Source organism: Lissotriton helveticus, chromosome 7, assembly GCF_964261635.1.
Source record: "Lissotriton helveticus chromosome 7, aLisHel1.1, whole genome shotgun sequence".
Taxonomy (NCBI): domain Eukaryota; kingdom Metazoa; phylum Chordata; class Amphibia; order Caudata; family Salamandridae; genus Lissotriton; species Lissotriton helveticus.
This window is the reverse complement of record NC_136068.1, coordinates 1,181,958,473-1,181,978,841: the sequence shown is the minus strand read 5'-3', so window position 1 is coordinate 1,181,978,841 and position 20,369 is coordinate 1,181,958,473. Positions and strand designations below refer to the sequence as shown.

The following is a 20,369-nucleotide window of genomic DNA, read 5'->3' as shown; positions in this document are numbered from 1 at the left end:
TTTATTTAGCCATGCTTCAGATTTTTTTTTCTTACATTTTCGTTGAATTTCTTAACGAATTCGTTTAGAATAGTTTGAATAAAAGTTCTACACACTCTTAAATAAAGAAATCCTTAGGCCCACAGTCCCTGCTGCCAGGGAAGTCTACCATCATACTGTAGTTAGCCCTCATGTCTACCTCATGCTGTCTTTAATTTCTCACAGTATGGATGTTCAATGTTCGTCTACAAGAGCTGAATCCAGGCCAGTGTTTCAAGGTATCCAAGTAACATAAATAAATGTACATATAATGACTATAATAATTATTTAATTGGTGGCTATATAACAACTGGCCTGGATCTGGTTTTCATGAACCTAGTTTGAAAACTCCTGCTTATACATGACACGCCATATCTTGCCTAACCTCCTAAACCCCAACCTAGTATTGATAGTTGACATTTGGTGTCATGTGAACCTCAAGGACAACTGTCTTACCAGAACAATATACTATGGCGAGTTCCACAGGTGATGTGAACATTTTATAGCGCTAAGAAATGTCAACTCCTGTGGTTTAAGCACAGAGTATATAGACGTAAGTTCATACAAGTTGCCTAACAACCTACTCTTAAGGGAATCAGGGACCAGCAGCATTACAAGCGGCCAGAGAAGCCACACGAATGGACCAGAGACGCCATTTATGAATGGGATAAAGTAGTGCATGCGCGGGTGTCTCCCAGAGTGTAGCAATTTACATAATCAGCCAGCAGATCCCCCTGAAAGACGGGCGCACAGTGCACAAACATTAGGAGGATTTATTAAAAGAAACATGCGCGGCGACGACACACGGCAGCGAGCGTGAGGAACGGTAGTGACGTATTTGTTAGCGAACGATTGTAAGGCTCGCGCCCGGCTGCCGGGAGTACGGAAAAGCTCTGCCCCTGGACACTGATGTGCCCTGGCACCTCCATGTCTCTGAGGGGGATCTACTTCCCACACTCATGAATATTGCCAGGTTTCACTGGCGGGCAAAAACACCCAGGCTGATAACACGGTAAGAAACCTTGATTGAGCAAAGAGTAATCCGTAGGCTTTAGTTTCTGATCCTTATAATGCAAACACCCAATCACAACAAGTACAGCATGAAAGCCAATATTGCAAGCTGGTGTTATGGTATATTTTATTGCAAGCAAATGCCACAACATTAAAAATAAGAAAAAAAATGAGCATGCCGCTGACTAATCATATAATTCTAACAGAACGGGGTGAGTGCTTCCTAGCATGCAAGCGTACTCACAACAGGTATAGAAACCCTTTTTATTTTTTAATTCAAATCACAAGAAAATGTCATACTTACAGGTACAAAAAAAAAATTGCTTTGAATTACTGTAACCTAAAGGCATTGATTATACCCACAGAGGGTTACTACAAAACTATTTAAAAAAGAAAAAAGCAATTGTAAAGTAAATTATTGGCTCACCAGCCCCAGCACTGGAATGCACTTTTGTAGGCGTGTGAGCACATGCTCAGACAAAATGCAGCCACTCACAATGTAAGAGAGTCAATAGTTTTAGTGGCTGACGCATAACCCCACGATGTATGCTACGGTGGGCAGAAGCAAAATGTGAGTGACAACTAAATAAACCAATGGATGAAGAAGGCTAACTCCCAGGTCCCTCTACGTATGGGTATGTATTTTTTTTATTTATAATTAGCATGAAGCAAAAAAAAACAAACAGCTAAAGCAGCTTTTAAGCCAGATCCAAAAAGGAACGGCACAAAAGACACACAATAGGAGGATATCCCGACTAAGTGGGTCTCCTTGGAAAGCAGAAGACTACGAAATGGAAAAAGCGATCATGTTTCATGTTAGCTAGTCTTTTTAAGTCTCGATAAGTAATATCATCCCTTAATATATATTAAATCCTACTTATACGGCTCTTGTTTACACTGATGTCATTGACGGAGCTGGACCTAAACACTGGAAGGAGCGTCCATTATCATACAAATGCTCCATTGGTAATTGTTATTATTATCATTTTGAAACGCTGCAAATTCATACACCTGGGACTTCAATGCAAGTTTTTACAGAGTCCGTTCCTTAATAAACGGTTCTAAATACTTACTACAGGGTGTAGTTGAATACTAGAGTTCGGTTTTACCCTCTTCTCCATGTTTTGCTCGTAGAATAGGCAATTTCACTCCCACAGTTAAAAAGCCATACACTGCAAATACCCTCTGTATGAGACTTGTAACTATGCATGATGCTCTTCCTTTAACAGTCACCATCTACGTTAGCGAGAGCTTGACGTTACTAGCAAGGGGCTTGATTGTGACAAAAAAAGATAAGTAGTTCTATGTCCAGTATTATGTTTAAGTCTGAATAGCCGTTTAATGTGAGTGACATGCACATGCTTAGAAAAGTGAAAAAGAAGTGACTGCGACAAAAACGTCTAACTGTTCAATCCAGATTCCAATCATATTCCATATTACTTTTAGTACACACGTTGAGAATACAAAGAACCCGCATTGGAGATTTCTCTAACATGTATTTGTGGTCTGTTGACCATAAACTATAAGTAGCACACAAAATGATATACATCGTGCTCAGTGGAAGTGCAGATTCTTAGATAAGTGTACAATTTCCTACGCATATCGAAAGAAGCCGTGAAGAGAGAGTACCTCCACCTACAAAGTAGTATGTGAGACGAAATAATTCTAAAACCTGTATCCAAGCCAGCACATACCTTTCTTGAAATGTTGGCGTATAATGTAAAACCTATTAAGAAACGTATGGGAATTGCTTTAGAATTAAAGAAATGATGGCAGGGTAAGCATGAGACCAACTTGTGATAGGTTAATAAAAGGATCACTACTACACTTACCACTTAACCGGTGATAATTCCGACCCGGTAAGGGTATCTTGCTCGTTCGATTGATGTGGCTCCTTCAATGTTTCTTCAATGGCTATGAGTACAGAACCGCAGTCACAATATCCCAATACCCGAAGGTTATACGTGGAAAGCAGAAACACTAAAAGTTGCTACAATAAACAAATCAGACTCTACTACAGTTCGTCTGATCACTGAATACAATGGTCTACACCAGAAATTGAGGAAAACACTCAACAAACACTGGGGAATTCTTAAAAGGGACAATATCTTATCACAAGAATTACCCACCCAGCCACTAATCACATTCAGGAAAGGGAGGACTTTACGCAACAGGCTTAGCCCCTCCATGCCTAAAAGTCCTAAGATCAACATATGGATGACACCATATAGCTTAGGTTTCTACAAATGTGGAATGTGTAGCATGTGCAAATGGGCCCAACATAACACTAAAGAGTTTAGAGGACCCAACGACCAGGGCTACAAAATCAAACAGAACATCAACTGCACCACAAAATACGTAGTATACGTACTTGTATGTAAATGTAATAAACAATATGTGGGCAGCACCATTAGACCATTGAAAGAGCGTATTACAGAACATATAAGAGCTCTGAAAAATGTGGACCCTAGATACCCCGCAGCAATCCATGCATCACTCTGCCCAGCGCAAAGCACCCATAGGGAAATTCGATTTTTTGGTATCCAAGTCATAGAGCACAACCCCAGGGGAGGTGACAGAGAATTGAGACTTCGCAGGGCAGAAGCAATTTGGATAATGCGTTTGGATTCGGTTAAACGCGGTCTAAATTGCGATTCCGAAATGCAGTTTTTCTTAGGATAAATACACATTCAGGTTTATGAAATACACAGCTGTACATCATAATGTGTCTATATATAGGATAAACATGTACCATCAACCATGCACTGTAACTTTGGACTAACTGTATAATTATAGAGTGTACAATTCATGTATTTGAATCTATACAACATGTTTACTCTATTGATGTTCATTGAAAATACTGCGTTTAGAACCGAGGTTTTTTTATTTTAATGTTTTTTTATTTTAATGTATGATTCGTGTGCTGTTCACTAATTATCCGGTTGTCACTGAGTATGAACCACAGGGTGACGGTGAGCCGTGCTACACACATTATTCCTCACTACAGGACGCTACCAATGTCATGTAGCGAACTTCGCTAATGATTAGGCGCGACATATCCTTCTCTTCTTAAATAGATGTGTGCCATCGTGTATTCTAGTAAGCATCCAACAATATTCATTGCTGGGTTCTTCTTTTTGTTTAATTCGGGTACACATATACTATATTCAACTATTGTCTCTCTTAAGGTTCTTTTCAAGATATACAGTCTTTTTACCTTAACATAATTCCCCGCACATGACCCCATAGCCATTTTAGCACCACGTGCCATCGGGTTTTGATTCACATCGCTCGCTCATTTTTCTTTCGGCTTGGACTTTGTGCCCGCACTTGTTTATACAGAGAATATGGATGGTTTCGTGTTCATTGATGACGCGTATTTGCCATTTTTTACTATTATGCACCGAGATTTCATCCCTTTCCGGTTGTACATTTTACATTCAACCGGAAATAGACCACGCAGGTCTAGTCTTTCACGGAGGAGGCGCCTTTCAAAATAACAGCAATCGCGGGAACTTTTTCCTCCTCTGCATACACCGTTGCAACTCGTGCAGACAGAACGCCGGATTCGCGGCTTGGTGCACGTTAAGGTATTTTGCAATCATCGGGACACTTGAGTCGGGCTTAGAGTATCGGTGTTGCTCGATTATTGTTTTTTACAATCATGGTATTAATTTTGTACCCAGGTCCAGGGACATACGGACTTTACCTCGGAACTTGACAAATAAGGTTTTTCCGGCCAAATTATCTTACTAACCGTGGAGCACCTATCTTTATGTAAGTTTCGTACTCTTTTCTTAACCACTGCCACGTGTTTATTACGTTTTAATGCGTTTAGTGAAGGGTTTCCAATAGTAATACGGACACGTTGTTTCAGATATTGACGATTGGATTTTTACCGATCCACTGCAATTTTCCTTTGCACATCGGATACGGCCTTCATTGCAGTTACTTGAACTTCTTTTTTCTAGGTGAGCTGTGTTCTGGCAATCGTGTCTTCAACCCTTCCAAGTCTGTTTTTTGTAAATACTGTGTCAGTTTCGACATGTTATGGCTATCGAGTGTTTAATTAATATTGGGCTAAAAATCAATTCATGAATCATCTGTTTGACCCCCAGCCTACAGTTCGCTTAGGGGTCGTTCTAGTCTAATTTCAACCACTTCGGACATGCTTGGGGTAATACTCGTGAAATTATAGACTGTGTCGGGTTCCGTGTGATAATTTAAATAGTCATTGGAACTAGTAGCTAACCGCGTTCTTCGGGCACAAGTAGTAAATTTATAATCTCCAGAGTAGCAACCGACATTAGGTCGGCCTGGACAGAACGTATTCAACCCACTTGGGTTGTAGGGCTAAAATACCCCAGTAGTACATAGGTATGCAGTATATTGACCTTTGTGATTTTCACAAACATTTTAAATAATTGTTTCCCGTTTATATTTTTTCCACGTATAACCTTCGGGTATTGGGATATTGTGACTGCGGTTCTGTACTCATAGCCATTGAAGAAACATTGAAGGAGCCACATCAATCGAACGAGCAAGATACCCTTACCGGGTCGGAATTATCACCGGTTAAGTGGTAAGTGTAGTAGTGATCCTTTTATTAACCTATCACAAGTTGGTCTCATGCTTACCCTGCCATCATTTCTTTAATTCTAAAGCAATTCCCATACGTTTCTTAATAGGTTTTACATTATACGCCAACATTTCAAGAAAGGTATGTGCTGGCTTGGATACAGGTTTTAGAATTATTTCGTCTCACATACTACTTTGTAGGTGGAGGTACTCTCTCTTCACGGCTTCTTTCGATATGCGTAGGAAATTGTACACTTATCTAAGAATCTGCACTTCCACTGAGCACGATGTATATCATTTTGTGTGCTACTTATAGTTTATGGTCAACAGACCACAAATACATGTTAGAGAAATCTCCAATGCGGGTTCTTTGTATTCTCAACGTGTGTACTAAAAGTAATATGGAATATGATTGGAATCTGGATTGAACAGTTAGACGTTTTTGTCGCAGTCACTTCTTTTTCACTTTTCTAAGCATCTGCATGTCACTCACATTTGTGCATAGCATATGCAGGATTAAACGGCCATACTGAACCATGTGTTGTAATGGGGTTCATGTGTTTAATGGTCCAAGAGGACTTATTGGTTGCTTTTAAACCTCTACTTCTGCAACAAAAATTATTTTTGACATTCTATTTTTACTTTGTTTGTATAAAATAAGGATAATTTCCTTTAAGAATGGTTGCCAAACTTTTGTTAGTCACTATGTACAGTGACAATAATCACAACGAATTGTTCATTTCTTGTTTTATTTCCAGCCCTGAAGAGTCAGAGCAATTCTGTACTCTGACGAAACACGTGTCGGCTGGCGTAAGGTCTTTTGGGCAATAAAGAACTACAATTGCTCAAACAGAAGAAGTGAAAGAAATATTTTTTTTCGAGGACTCAATCTATTGGGTTACTGTTCATAATACGAATGAATTGATATGTTGTGTGCCTAGGAATTTGTATTTTGTATAGTCTAGGTGTTGTTCTCAACACTTTGTAAAGGGTTCAAAGGGTTTCCCTTTTCCTGTGGCACCAATTGTAACTTTGTCTGTAAGCTAACAAGCTGTCAGGAACTTATGTTGAGCGCAAGTTGTCCCTGTCCATAAAACCCATTGCCTTTGAGTTTATAGATTGACAGACAGGTTTTGCAGCCACACTGATTAACCGCTAGGATATTTTAAGCAGTAAGCGGTGCGAACACAATATTACATTGTATCATCAAAATGAACAGAGACAGGGAAGCGGAGGAACTGTTTGGCAACATGACGACTGAGTCTGGTTCCAACCGAACTACAACAAGTGGTAACAAGAATAGAGTAGAAGGCTTGAGGGATAAATTCCTCAAATTAGAAAGATTAAAAAAGACTGAAAATGCCCGATGGTGGGATGCCACCACACTTAAACAATATTTGAGGCTCAAAAGAGTTCCTAGGGGACTAAGAGCACAGATCCTACCAACGTACGATGAATTAGATGATGACCTATTAACCAGATGGGAGGATTCTCTCAACATTAATTCATTCACCTTGATGGACATTCTAATTGAATCCTCAGAGCGTAAGGTCACTAAATTACAATCAGAAATAGACATCGTAGAATCAGAAATAAAAGACTTGAACTTAAAAGAAGCTACAGAAAAAAATTATGTTATCTTAAAAGATATACTTGCGGCCCATCAAAAAGATATAAAGGACAGAAAACTCAGACAAATGAAGAGGGATGAGGTAGACTACAAAATAGGCAGAGTATATACATATGCTAGGAAGTACGATGATGTAAGAGTTAGCAACACGAAAACAACCGAAGCAGCTAGAAGTGAGTCTACTTCGCTCTCGTCTAGTATCTCCTCTCTTAATGCTCCTACTTTAAGCGAGAGTGAGAATGAGGGAGCAGCTGGGAGCAGTGTAGCTAGATCAAGTTTTTTTCAGGAGGTGAAAACAGCAAGGAGAGGCAATCGGCGAATGGGTACAACCCCTTTAGGAGGTACAAAACCAGGAGAGGCCACAGGGGCGGTAAACAACAATTACCGGGAAAAATTGATATCAGGCAAAGGAATGATGAAGTAAAAGAAAAAACAGATGAGGTACAAGTATTGAATTTATCCTCCAAGCCCTTGACCCAAGATATGGTCAGTCTTTTGAGTAGAGGTTTAAGTTTTAATCCTAGTGAAGATGGGGACTTATGCACACTGAAAATTGACTTATATAAATTCGTACGTACCTTAAAATTAAAAAAGCATTTCCTGTGCAATCCAATGTCTAATAAAAGAGCATGCAACAAGAATTTGGGTGCTGTGTGTGATGTACCATCCATTCAAGATGTACAAGCCACAAGGATACTTTTGTCTATCACTGAAAGGGAAGAGACTCCCTACACCATGTCTCAACTCTTGGGTGAACTTGAAATAGATACTGATCTCTCATTATCCAGTGGTCTAAGAAATAAATCTAAATGGACACCCACATTACCGGGGGGCAATGCGATAGATGACTTTCATAAAAGAGTTCTAGAAGATTTAGATACAATCACACAGAACAAAACTACCAAGAAAGGGTTTACAAATTGCAACCTGTCGGCAGGAGAAAGAAGAGCTCTTACAGAACTTGCCAACGATCACTCTATTATCATCAGAGAGGCTGATAAAGGGGGGAATGTGGTGATAATGAATGTAGAGGATTATAACACAGAGATCTTGTCTCAACTTAATGACACTTCATGTTATGAACATATAGGATACAATCCGATGGGACCCCTTTGTATTGAAATTAACAAAAATTTGACCAAATGGCATGCAGAAGGGATCCTTGATGATGAGGAATTATCTTATTTAAAGACCACCAGACCTACATTTCCGATCCTTTACACACTCCCCAAAGTTCATAAACATCTGCCGTTCCCTCCTGGTAGACCTATAGTGGCGGGAATTAATGGGCCCACTGAAAAGTTGTCTGAATATGTAGACCTATTTATAGGACCTATAGTACGTACCATGGCCAGTTATATTCAAGACTCTAAGCACATACTTAGCATACTAGAGGATTTACAATGGCAACCGAACCTTTTACTAGCTACGTTAGACGTGGTGTCCCTCTACACCAGCATAGAAATCGACAAGGGACTAACAGCAATCACCCGTCTACTAAACAACAGACCAGCTACACAGTGGTTGCACAACGAAATGCTGATTGGAATGATGGATTTGATTTTAAACAACAATTTCTTTTTATTTGACAATAAATGGTATAAACAGAACAAAGGGGTGGCCATGGGATCTAAATTTTCGCCTTCCTTTGCAAATCTATACATGGGCTGCCTTGAAACTGACTACATATGGGGCACAGAAGGTTCAGACTGGATTGATCACATCGTCTATTGGGGCCGATATATAGACGGCTGTCTGCTTATATGGTCGGGCTCGGCCATACAACTGCACCAATTTAGTGAATATCTAAATAGAAATAAATATGGGATGCAGTTCACAATGGAACTAAGCACAGACAGAATCAATTTTTTGGACATAGAATTGTACATTGAAAATAACACACTGAACACCAGACTTTTCAGAAAGGACACTTCTTGTAACTCCGTATTACATGCAGCCAGTAGCCACCCCCCACACCAAATCAGATCCATACCTTATGGAGAATATCTACGGGCCAGACGTAATTGCAGTAAAGACCAAGATTTTAGAACCTGTATGCAGGATATGGAACAAAGGTTCAAAAATCGGGGATATGATAATGCTACATTATCGAGAGCCTCCAACAGAATAAGACAAACATCTAGAGCAGAAACACTAAAAGTTGCTACAAAAAACAAATCAGACTCTACTACAGTTCGTCTGATCACTGAATACAATGGTCTACACCAGAAATTGAGGAAAACACTCAACAAACACTGGGGAATTCTTAAAAGGGACAATATCTTATCACAAGAATTACCCACCCAGCCACTAATCACATTCAGGAAAGGGAGGACTTTACGCAACAGGCTTAGCCCCTCCATGCCTAAAAGTCCTAAGATCAACATATGGATGACACCATATAGCTTAGGTTTCTACAAATGTGGAATGTGTAGCATGTGCAAATGGGCCCAACATAACACTAAAGAGTTTAGAGGACCCAACGACCAGGGCTACAAAATCAAACAGAACATCAACTGCACCACAAAATACGTAGTATACGTACTTGTATGTAAATGTAATAAACAATATGTGGGCAGCACCATTAGACCATTGAAAGAGCGTATTACAGAACATATAAGAGCTCTGAAAAATGTGGACCCTAGATACCCCGCAGCAATCCATGCATCACTCTGCCCAGCGCAAAGCACCCATAGGGAAATTCGATTTTTTGGTATCCAAGTCATAGAGCACAACCCCAGGGGAGGTGACAGAGAATTGAGACTTCGCAGGGCAGAAGCAATTTGGATAATGCGTTTGGATTCGGTTAAACGCGGTCTAAATTGCAATTCCGAAATGCAGTTTTTCTTAGGATAAATACACATTCAGGTTTATGAAATACACAGCTGTACATCATAATGTGTCCATATATAGGATAAACATGTACCATCAACCATGCACTGTAACTTTGGACTAACTGTATAATTATAGAGTGTACAATTCATGTATTTGAATCTATACAACATGTTTACTCTATTGATGTTCATTGAAAATACTGCGTTTAGAACCGAGGTTTTTTTATTTTAATGTTTTTTTATTTTAATGTATGATTCGTGTGCTGTTCACTAATTATCCGGTTGTCACTGAGTATGAACCACAGGGTGACGGTGAGCCGTGCTACACACATTATTCCTCACTACAGGACGCTACCAATGTCATGTAGCGAACTTCGCTAATGATTAGGCGCGACATATCCTTCTCTTCTTAAATAGATGTGTGCCATCGTGTATTCTAGTAAGCATCCAACAATATTCATTGCTGGGTTCTTCTTTTTGTTTAATTCGGGTACACATATACTATATTCAACTATTGTCTCTCTTAAGGTTCTTTTCAAGATATACAGTCTTTTTACCTTAACATAATTCCCCGCACATGACCCCATAGCCATTTTAGCACCACGTGCCATCGGGTTTTGATTCACATCGCTCGCTCATTTTTCTTTCGGCTTGGACTTTGTGCCCGCACTTGTTTATACAGAGAATATGGATGGTTTCGTGTTCATTGATGACGCGTATTTGCCATTTTTTACTATTATGCACCGAGATTTCATCCCTTTCCGGTTGTACATTTTACATTCAACCGGAAATAGACCACGCAGGTCTAGTCTTTCACGGAGGAGGCGCCTTTCAAAATAACAGCAATCGCGGGAACTTTTTCCTCCTCTGCATACACCGTTGCAACTCGTGCAGACAGAACGCCGGATTCGCGGCTTGGTGCACGTTAAGGTATTTTGCAATCATCGGGACACTTGAGTCGGGCTTAGAGTATCGGTGTTGCTCGATTATTGTTTTTTACAATCATGGTATTAATTTTGTACCCAGGTCCAGGGACATACGGACTTTACCTCGGAACTTGACAAATAAGGTTTTTCCGGCCAAATTATCTTACTAACCGTGGAGCACCTATCTTTATGTAAGTTTCGTACTCTTTTCTTAACCACTGCCACGTGTTTATTACGTTTTAATGCGTTTAGTGAAGGGTTTCCAATAGTAATACGGACACGTTGTTTCAGATATTGACGATTGGATTTTTACCGATCCACTGCAATTTTCCTTTGCACATCGGATACGGCCTTCATTGCAGTTACTTGAACTTCTTTTTTCTAGGTGAGCTGTGTTCTGGCAATCGTGTCTTCAACCCTTCCAAGTCTGTTTTTTGTAAATACTGTGTCAGTTTCGACATGTTATGGCTATCGAGTGTTTAATTAATATTGGGCTAAAAATCAATTCATGAATCATCTGTTTGACCCCCAGCCTACAGTTCGCTTAGGGGTCGTTCTAGTCTAATTTCAACCACTTCGGACATGCTTGGGGTAATACTCGTGAAATTATAGACTGTGTCGGGTTCCGTGTGATAATTTAAATAGTCATTGGAACTAGTAGCTAACCGCGTTCTTCGGGCACAAGTAGTAAATTTATAATCTCCAGAGTAGCAACCGACATTAGGTCGGCCTGGACAGAACGTATTCAACCCACTTGGGTTGTAGGGCTAAAATACCCCAGTAGTACATAGGTATGCAGTATATTGACCTTTGTGATTTTCACAAACATTTTAAATAATTGTTTCCCGTTTATATTTTTTCCACGTATAACCTTCGGGTATTGGGATATTGTAACTGCGGTTCTGTACTCATAGCCATTGAAGAAACATTGAAGGAGCCACATCAATCGAACGAGCAAGATACCCTTACCGGGTCGGAATTATCACCGGTTAAGTGGTAAGTGTAGTAGTGATCCTTTTATTAACCTATCACAAGTTGGTCTCATGCTTACCCTGCCATCATTTCTTTAATTCTAAAGCAATTCCCATACGTTTCTTAATAGGTTTTACATTATACGCCAACATTTCAAGAAAGGTATGTGCTGGCTTGGATACAGGTTTTAGAATTATTTCGTCTCACATACTACTTTGTAGGTGGAGGTACTCTCTCTTCACGGCTTCTTTCGATATGCGTAGGAAATTGTACACTTATCTAAGAATCTGCACTTCCACTGAGCACGATGTATATCATTTTGTGTGCTACTTATAGTTTATGGTCAACAGACCACAAATACATGTTAGAGAAATCTCCAATGCGGGTTCTTTGTATTCTCAACGTGTGTACTAAAAGTAATATGGAATATGATTGGAATCTGGATTGAACAGTTAGACGTTTTTGTCGCAGTCACTTCTTTTTCACTTTTCTAAGCATGTGCATGTCACTCACATTTGTGCATAGCATATGCAGGATTAAACGGCCATACTGAACCATGTGTTGTAATGGGGTTCATGTGTTTAATGGTCCAAGAGGACTTATTGGTTGCTTTTAAACCTCTACTTCTGCAACAAAAATTATTTTTGACATTCTATTTTTACTTTGTTTGTATAAAATAAGGATAATTTCCTTTAAGAATGGTTGCCAAACTTTTGTTAGTCACTATGTACAGTGACAATAATCATAACGAATTGTTCATTTCTTGTTTTATTTCCAGCCCTGAAGAGTCAGAGCAATTCTGTACTCTGACAAAACACGTGTCGGCTGGCGTAAGGTCTTTTGGGCAATAAAGAACTACAATTGCTCAAACAGAAGAAGTGAAAGAAATATTTTTTTTCGAGGACTCAATCTATTGGGTTACTGTTCATAATACGAATGAATTGATATGTTGTGTGCCTAGGAATTTGTATTTTGTATAGTCTAGGTGTTGTTCTCAACACTTTGTAAAGGGTTCAGAGGGTTTCCCTTTTCCTGTGGCACCAATTGTAACTTTGGGGCCGATTAGGATGGAGGATTTTCCGCCTCCTCCGGGCCGGCGGAAGCCACCGCCGGCCCGGAGGAGGCGGAAAATCCTCTGCGGAGTCACCAAAGACCCACCGCCGCATTACGATGGCTGGTGGGTCTTGGTTTCTGTCCGCTGCTTTTCCGCCGCGGTCGGATTACAACCGCGGCGGAAAAGCTCTCATTTGGCTGGCAGTGTCTATCAGACACCGCCAGCCAAATTAGGATGCATTAGTAAACATGCTTTTCCGCGGCGGTTTTTCCGCCGTGGAAAAGCATGTGTACTTTTGATTTTGGGGGCCCGTTGCGGGCCCCCAGGGTGTAGGCGGGTGGGGGGTGCACATGGGGGGTACCTATGGTACCCCCCAGTATTTACATGCACAAAGCGGCAGGCACCGCGCGGTGCCTGCCGCTTTGTGCATGTAAATGTAAAACATGCACTTTTAACATTGCGGCGGGTGCTGCTTGAAGCAGCACCCGCCGCAATGTTAAATATCCAGGATGTGACCGCCAGGGTGGCGGTCACATCCTAATTTGCACGGAGGGACCGCCGCAGCCCATGCGGACGGTCCCTCTACCTCTGGGATGGCGGACGGACGCAAGTCCGTCCGCCATCCTAATCGGCCCCTAAGTCTGTAAGCTAACAAGCTGTCAGGAACTTATGTTGAGCGCAAGTTGTCCCTGTCCATAAAACCCATTGCCTTTGAGTTTATAAAGCGCTCCGATACCTCTGGGTCTAGCCAGCACTATATAAAACTCAAATAAATTAAAAAATAAAATAAAATAAATATCCTCTACTATGGAGAAAATATAGGAAAATCTATAGACAACGGTGATCCCACCCCCAATTTTTACAATGCAGGATGTCTAATTATTTTTATAGTTATGGGATACTACGAATGCAATAGCTGAGAAAAATGTTCAAACAGTTGTGTCAATAAAAAGTCCTATTTCTGACCACAAATCCAGCATAGATACAATAACCAGCAAGTGAGTGCTGTGAAGATAGAATTTCCTACTATTTAGGATGGAAGATATTAGGTTACTGCAAAGGTGATTTAGAGGGACCCCTCATGCAGAAAGAAGGAGCCAAACCACAGTTCTGTCATTTATAGTTAGGGTAAAGATTTAGGTTAATGGGCATACAATATTTGGAGAAGTATCTTTGGGTTGTAGACTTTGCAGCTGACTTGAGGTCTATGTAAGGCACTGAGGTAGATCCACATGGAAAGAGCCTGGGCCAGAGTTCTACTAGATGCAGTCCAGCCGCGGACAAGCTTGCTTTTGGTGCAACGTGTTGGATTCCATCAGGAACACAAGGCCTCTGTTGAGAAGTATCCTTCAGGGAAACAGAGCATGCAGGAGGTAAGGAAATGGCACATAACGGAGTTGAGGGTCCTAATTCTGACCTCAATTGGAGAAAAATGGCGTGTTCTAAAAAACCCCATGCACATGAAAGCTTCAACAGTACTATTACAAGCTTGAGCGCCATCTACACAGGGAGAAATGTCCAGTATGGGCAATATGAATCACTCACAAATGAAAATGTCATTCATAATGCCATAAAAAAAGTAAACTTCTGAAGTACTTCAAATTTATAGCTGAGAATATGAGTCACAGAGTTTGGCCGCAAGCAGCCAAAAGCACTGCAAGAAATTTAAAGTGAAAAACTAAATAAATGAATTCTCGCTCAGTACTTGATCAACCAGGCACGCTGGTTGATACCACTGAGGTCTGGGAGCTTGTGTGAAGCTCAATCAAGCAAAGTAACTATACATCAGTGGTTTTTCTCTTAAGGCTAAAAAATCCAAAATAAATTAATACGGTTCTAGAAAATTTCATAATCAACAGTAAAATTTCACAGCACCAGTTGATGGATCCAGGGAGCATGGCTCTCCTTGCAATTAGATCTCATGGGATTTAAATGAACAAAGACATATTAAATCTCAGCAAAACATTTGTGAAATTGCTTTCTGACGCTATAAACAGGAAAAGTAGAGACAACTTACTGTGTATTCTGGTTTGAATGTTGATGAAGGAGAGAGAAAGAAAAAAGATTGAATTACTATGCGAAAGATTGGCAGGAAAACACATCTAAATACTGAATCTCTGGAACAAGCACATCACACACACATTTGCTCATTAAAAACAACATTAAACTATGCATATGATTCCAACCAACAAAATAACTCATTCTCAGGATTGGCGCTACAAACAAGACATACTGAATTTTAAGTGTTTCGTTTTTTTTTGTTTTTGTACCGGCTCTCACTCTTGAAAAAGCATGAAAACCTCTGTATCAGAAACAGATTTTAGTGTACATGTGCGAACCAAGGTTACCTCCCACACCGATTGCAGCAAGGCCGTCCTCAACAGGCTAGCCAACGTCATGCTGGGTCCCTTGAAAAGCATCATAGAAGCTGGGACCTGTCTCAGCTCTGCTAAGTGTCACTTCACTAATCAGGCTTGATATTACCGCATTCCACAAATTTCCTCGCATTATCGCAAAGTCTCAGAAAGCTCATGCTATTGCTTGTTCAGGGTAAAAATGGTGCTATTCCTGTTGTCACGGTCCATGAGCACCTCCAACTGACAGCTGCAGCGCAGCTAGCCATGCACCACTGCACACACCCCAGGCCACGCGCTACTATCCCTACCAGCCTGTGATAGGGGAGCAGCTCCATACCGGTGTCCACAGACAGCTGCAAGCTGTGGGTTTATGGGTCTCCGAGGGCTGGTAACCCAATGGACATCCACCACTGCATGCATTATGTGAAGCAGGGAGGGATGACATAATTTGGCCAGAGATACTGTCACAAGCCTGTGCAGGCCTAGCCAAGAAAGACATGAATTGGTGACTCACTAACTTGATGAATTTGTCTTTCATGGAAAGAAGGGTTCTGGTGCATCCAGTGTTGCTTGGAAGGAGTTTGAAGCCCTGGCAGAGGAGTGGGGGGGCTGTTTTTCCCTGGAAAGACTGAGGCCCGAGTACGACATTGTTGTTTTTACGCATTGAATTAAATACATTGAACATGAATGGCGGGTTACCTCAGAGCAAGGTTTAGGAGCTTATGTTCTTGCTGGAAGGAGCTATCTTGTTAAGAAATCTGGAGTTTAGGAAGGTTCAACGGCTGTTGGGACATTTGAGTTTTGAATGCATGGTGGTGGGAGCTGGCCAGTTCGGCTCTGCTAGGTCAGGAGCAAGGTGTGGCTGCACCGAAACGGGCTGGGCGTTGTACTTGCTGCATGTTTGAATAAATTTACACGCTACAAGGATCTGGGCTCAAGCTGAGTCCTTTACCCCATTCCACTCTCTATATTGAATGCGAGCTGGAGAGAATTGAAAAGGAAGGAGGGAATGTGCAAGCAACAGTTGTGGGACACTGGAATTAGGCATCAGGTTGCATGCTGTAGTTTATGAAAGGTCTAGTAAAAACCCAAATAATTGATATCCTCTGTGAATGAAATTTTAATGAAAGTCTTTTGAGCATATATTTTGGAGGGTATGTGGCCATGACCCTACCATGAGTACTCTTTATGGAAACTTAATAAACAGACATTTTCCCCTTGGAGATAAGGCACAAGAAAAGGTACATCAAACTCAAACAATAAGAATGAAAATAGTAGTCTTTGTTAGCAAAATGTTTCCTTTTGAGGTATCAAGGGTGGTATTTACCTGAAGGACTTGGCTCCTCAAATCTTGACCAGAAAATACTGACAAGAAAAAAATTGTGTTTAGTGGCAAAGAGGTTCGCTACCAGGTTGCCAAATATTCTGCACATCTGATGGAGCACAGCTCAAGAGACAGAAAAAACTGAAATGACGAGAGGAATAGTTATCTCAGGGAAATCCACTTTCACATTTTTCACTTTCCTCTTGTGGACTGCTGACAATGCTAATAGGTGGTCCTCTACTTAATCTGGGGTCTAGTCCTTAATCTCTTCAGTGAGTGCTCCCCTAACAGCTCACACAGGCTTTGGTTGGTGTGTTGTATGTTCTTAGGATCACCGACTTGCCCAGAAACAATGGAACAATAGTCCTTTCGGTAAGAACTGCAAATAGCTCCTTCTAAAAGGAGGGGAATGCACCATTCACCCTCCTTCCACAAACCTTAAGCAGAGAGAGACCACAGGGTAGCATCCCATCTCAGTCATGAGGCATCCATGGTCAGACTAACTGGTTGCAAAGAGGCCAGGGGTAATCTAACTGAGTCTGGATCACCCACCACTGCAGTTGTTGGGCAATTTCAGGAGTCACTTGGATCTGGAGCGTGTGCAGGCAAGAGGATTCATCCCTCAAATTGAGAATGTATCTCGACACTGAACCTAAGCGAAGACACTCACCCCAAACAAGAGAGGCCATGTAAGCCTAGAAAATGAGCACAGAAAAGGAATAATTATAAAAGAAACAATTGTCTAGAATGAAGGAACTATTCCATACTTACTAAAGCAGGGAAAGTAACTCTCTATGTCCCCTTCGAGTTGGAGCCGACTGGAGAGCTGACAAGGATGTCTAGGTCATGTTAATTCGACAAGCAGAGTCGAGAGGTAACAACGTCACTCCCACATCTGTCTGGAATCGAGCCACAATAAACAAAAGGTTCTGTGTTGGATTGAATATGGATTTCTGCACGACAATCAAGAAGCTTAGGGAGGACAAAAGACTGCGGACTAACTCCACATCCTTCACAGACTGGCATCTTGAATGGTCTATGTATCATCCAGTCGTTCAAATACAGATGTAGGGCTCAGAACCAGCAATTTAAAAAAGATTTTCAGGACGATTCAGTCTAAAAGGAAGGACCTCGAATTGGAAATGAAGTTTCCACCTCACTGTCTGGATGGCAAATCACAGGACTCTGTGATGAGATGGTCAAATTGGGACATAATAGTGTTCTCCAAATCAAGAGCTACCAAAATGTTTCCTGGCAAGACCAAAGTAATATTCATCTGTAGAGTGTCCATACTGACGTGGGGTAGCCTTTACAAACAGGTCGAGCTTCTTCAGACTGATGACGAAGCAAACCCCTTCTGCCATCTTTGGGACCAAAAAGACATGGCAGTTAACTCCTTTTCCTTGCGAGCAGAAACAGTGGCACGCTTGTCCAGGAATGCCTGAATTACTGACATCACAGGCTCCTGCTGAGCAGAGACAAAAAGTCAGACACAGACCAGAATCTGGAGGCAACGTAGACAATTTAATCCTGTAACACTCTTAAATGATGTTTAAGGCCTAGACATCTGACACAAATAGATTCCACTTGTCTAAAAATTATTTGAGCCTTCTCCTTACTTGAGAAAAGAGGTCTAAATCCAGAAGAATTCTGCATTGATCGATGGTGTTGATCAAAATAAGCATTCGATTTGGAGGAAGATTGGGAAGAGGCAGAACCATCACTACCTGAAGCAAAGGTTAAACATGCTTCCTATTCTTTCAAGATTTGGGACGGAGATCCTCAAATTGAGACCAAAACTGTGACTAGCCAAGAAAGTAAAGATACAGAACTGCCCCCTTCTAAAGATCCTCCGCCTTCCAAACCTAAGTCCACATACGGCGTCTTGCATTAAGGCCCGAGAAAACAGCTGTGACTCTAGGAGTGTTGAAAGAAGCATATGCCTCTAATTGTATCTGTGTTCCATCCTGGTTAGGATCTCTGCACAATATTTGCCCTTCAGGACAGCATCTGAGGAATTGGTAGAAAACTGTATACACAGGTTGAGACCTAATAAATTGGCAATACACCGGAACCAACCTACCTTTCTGATATTAGATGGAGCAGAATCTTCATTAAATAGTTGGGAAGCATTGGATCAACTGCCACAGATGGGGCCAGATTAGGTTCCTTCACAGGATACATCCCAGTTATGAAGTGAGGAACACCAGTTTTCTCCATATCCTTCCACTCCTGTAGAATAATATCCTTAACCAGAATCAATGGCAGGGATCTAGGAGGTGGCCACCAGAATTGAGATCAAAATGTAAATCTAGTGGTGTGAACCTCTTCCGGTTCCAAAACCAAACACCCCTGACCAACCAGGCCGAAGGATTAGGCAGAACTCAACCACTGAACAAAGTCCACCTACGGGAGTCCAACAACTTAACACACTGCAAAATAGGAAAACATAGGATCCTGCTATAAAAGCATTCATGGAAAGCAGCATTCACCTCAAACTTGAGCTGCTAAAAAGGACTAGCGCTTTACCTCCTGTTTCCGAGTTGGCCCTTCACTTCCTCGTCAGGATTCAAAATCCAACACTACATTGGACCACCAATGTGCCGGCATTCCCAACCAAAGTGGCCGCCATGCATGTCCGGAGGAAGTTTCACTTAAGGAGAAACGTGTGACTGCCCTCTACATTCTAACCCACCAAATGGGATGGACACAAATGAAGCTGTGTTGCAGGTTCGGCCTGCTGCACTGTACTGCATAATGGCAATCCAACTGTGGTCGGGATCTCAGCGATAACCCCATGCCATCTCCATTTCCATCACCAAGGCTCTGTTAGGCTCAGGACAGTGTTGGCACGCCGCAGGAAGTGACCCAGAGAACTGATCTCGGGAGCTCTCAAGAGCGGTCAAATTGGGCTGCAGTCAGCTTGCCCCCCACCCCTTAAGTCAAGGAGACATGCCATTTTTCTTTTAATGCACATCATAGGAAAACATGATTCTTATTGAGCCAAAGAAAAACTGAAAAACCTATTTTAAACTTACAAGGATGCCTAAAACAAATTAAAAAAAGGGATAAACAATGGAAAGAATAAAATACATTTTTGGGGTAGAGTATCAACCACCAGTCCAGTAGTGCAGTTCTTATTGGTGGATGTGCACAACTGATCAAGAAAAATGGTGCCACTCACAGTTCAAGAGAGCCAATGGCGGACGTGGATGACCCCCTGCCCCATGCTGTATGCTGTGGTGGGTTGAAGCAAAATGTGAATGACATCTGAGCAGAGGTGAAGAGGGCTAACCCAAAGATTCTCTATATATGTATAAACGTGTACATATTTTTTATTTATTATTTTTTTCATTCTAAGAGGCTGGCTAGGTAAAGCAGTCTGTCTCTAGGCCAGACTGATTAAAAAGAAAATTTGAATATATTTGTCAGGACAGTTTAAAATGATTTTAAGAATTGGACTGATAAGCCTATGTTGAAATCCAAGAATTTTCCTCCATCTAACTTAAAGCCGTTACGGCGTACATTGTAAATTGAGATAATGTTGTTACTGCATCTTGCAATTCTTCTTTCAGGTGATATGAAAGCTCGATATCTAGTTACAAAAGTCAGAACGTGGCATACACTGTTATGTCTGTTTTTATTTTAAACATCTGTTTATTGAG

At 41.2% G+C, this 20,369-nt stretch overlaps 1 protein-coding gene across 1 annotated transcript in view; it reads right to left on the bottom strand.

Moving 5' to 3' along the window:
* PITPNC1 (phosphatidylinositol transfer protein cytoplasmic 1) overlaps positions 1-20,369 on the bottom strand; it is a 1,067,253-nt gene that overhangs the window by 354,415 nt on the left and 692,469 nt on the right. The window contains exon 4 of the mRNA XM_078654326.1: positions 15,041-15,048. Within this exon, the coding sequence (XP_078510452.1) occupies positions 15,041-15,048 (8 nt within the window). The remainder of the gene's footprint in view (positions 1-15,040; positions 15,049-20,369) is intronic.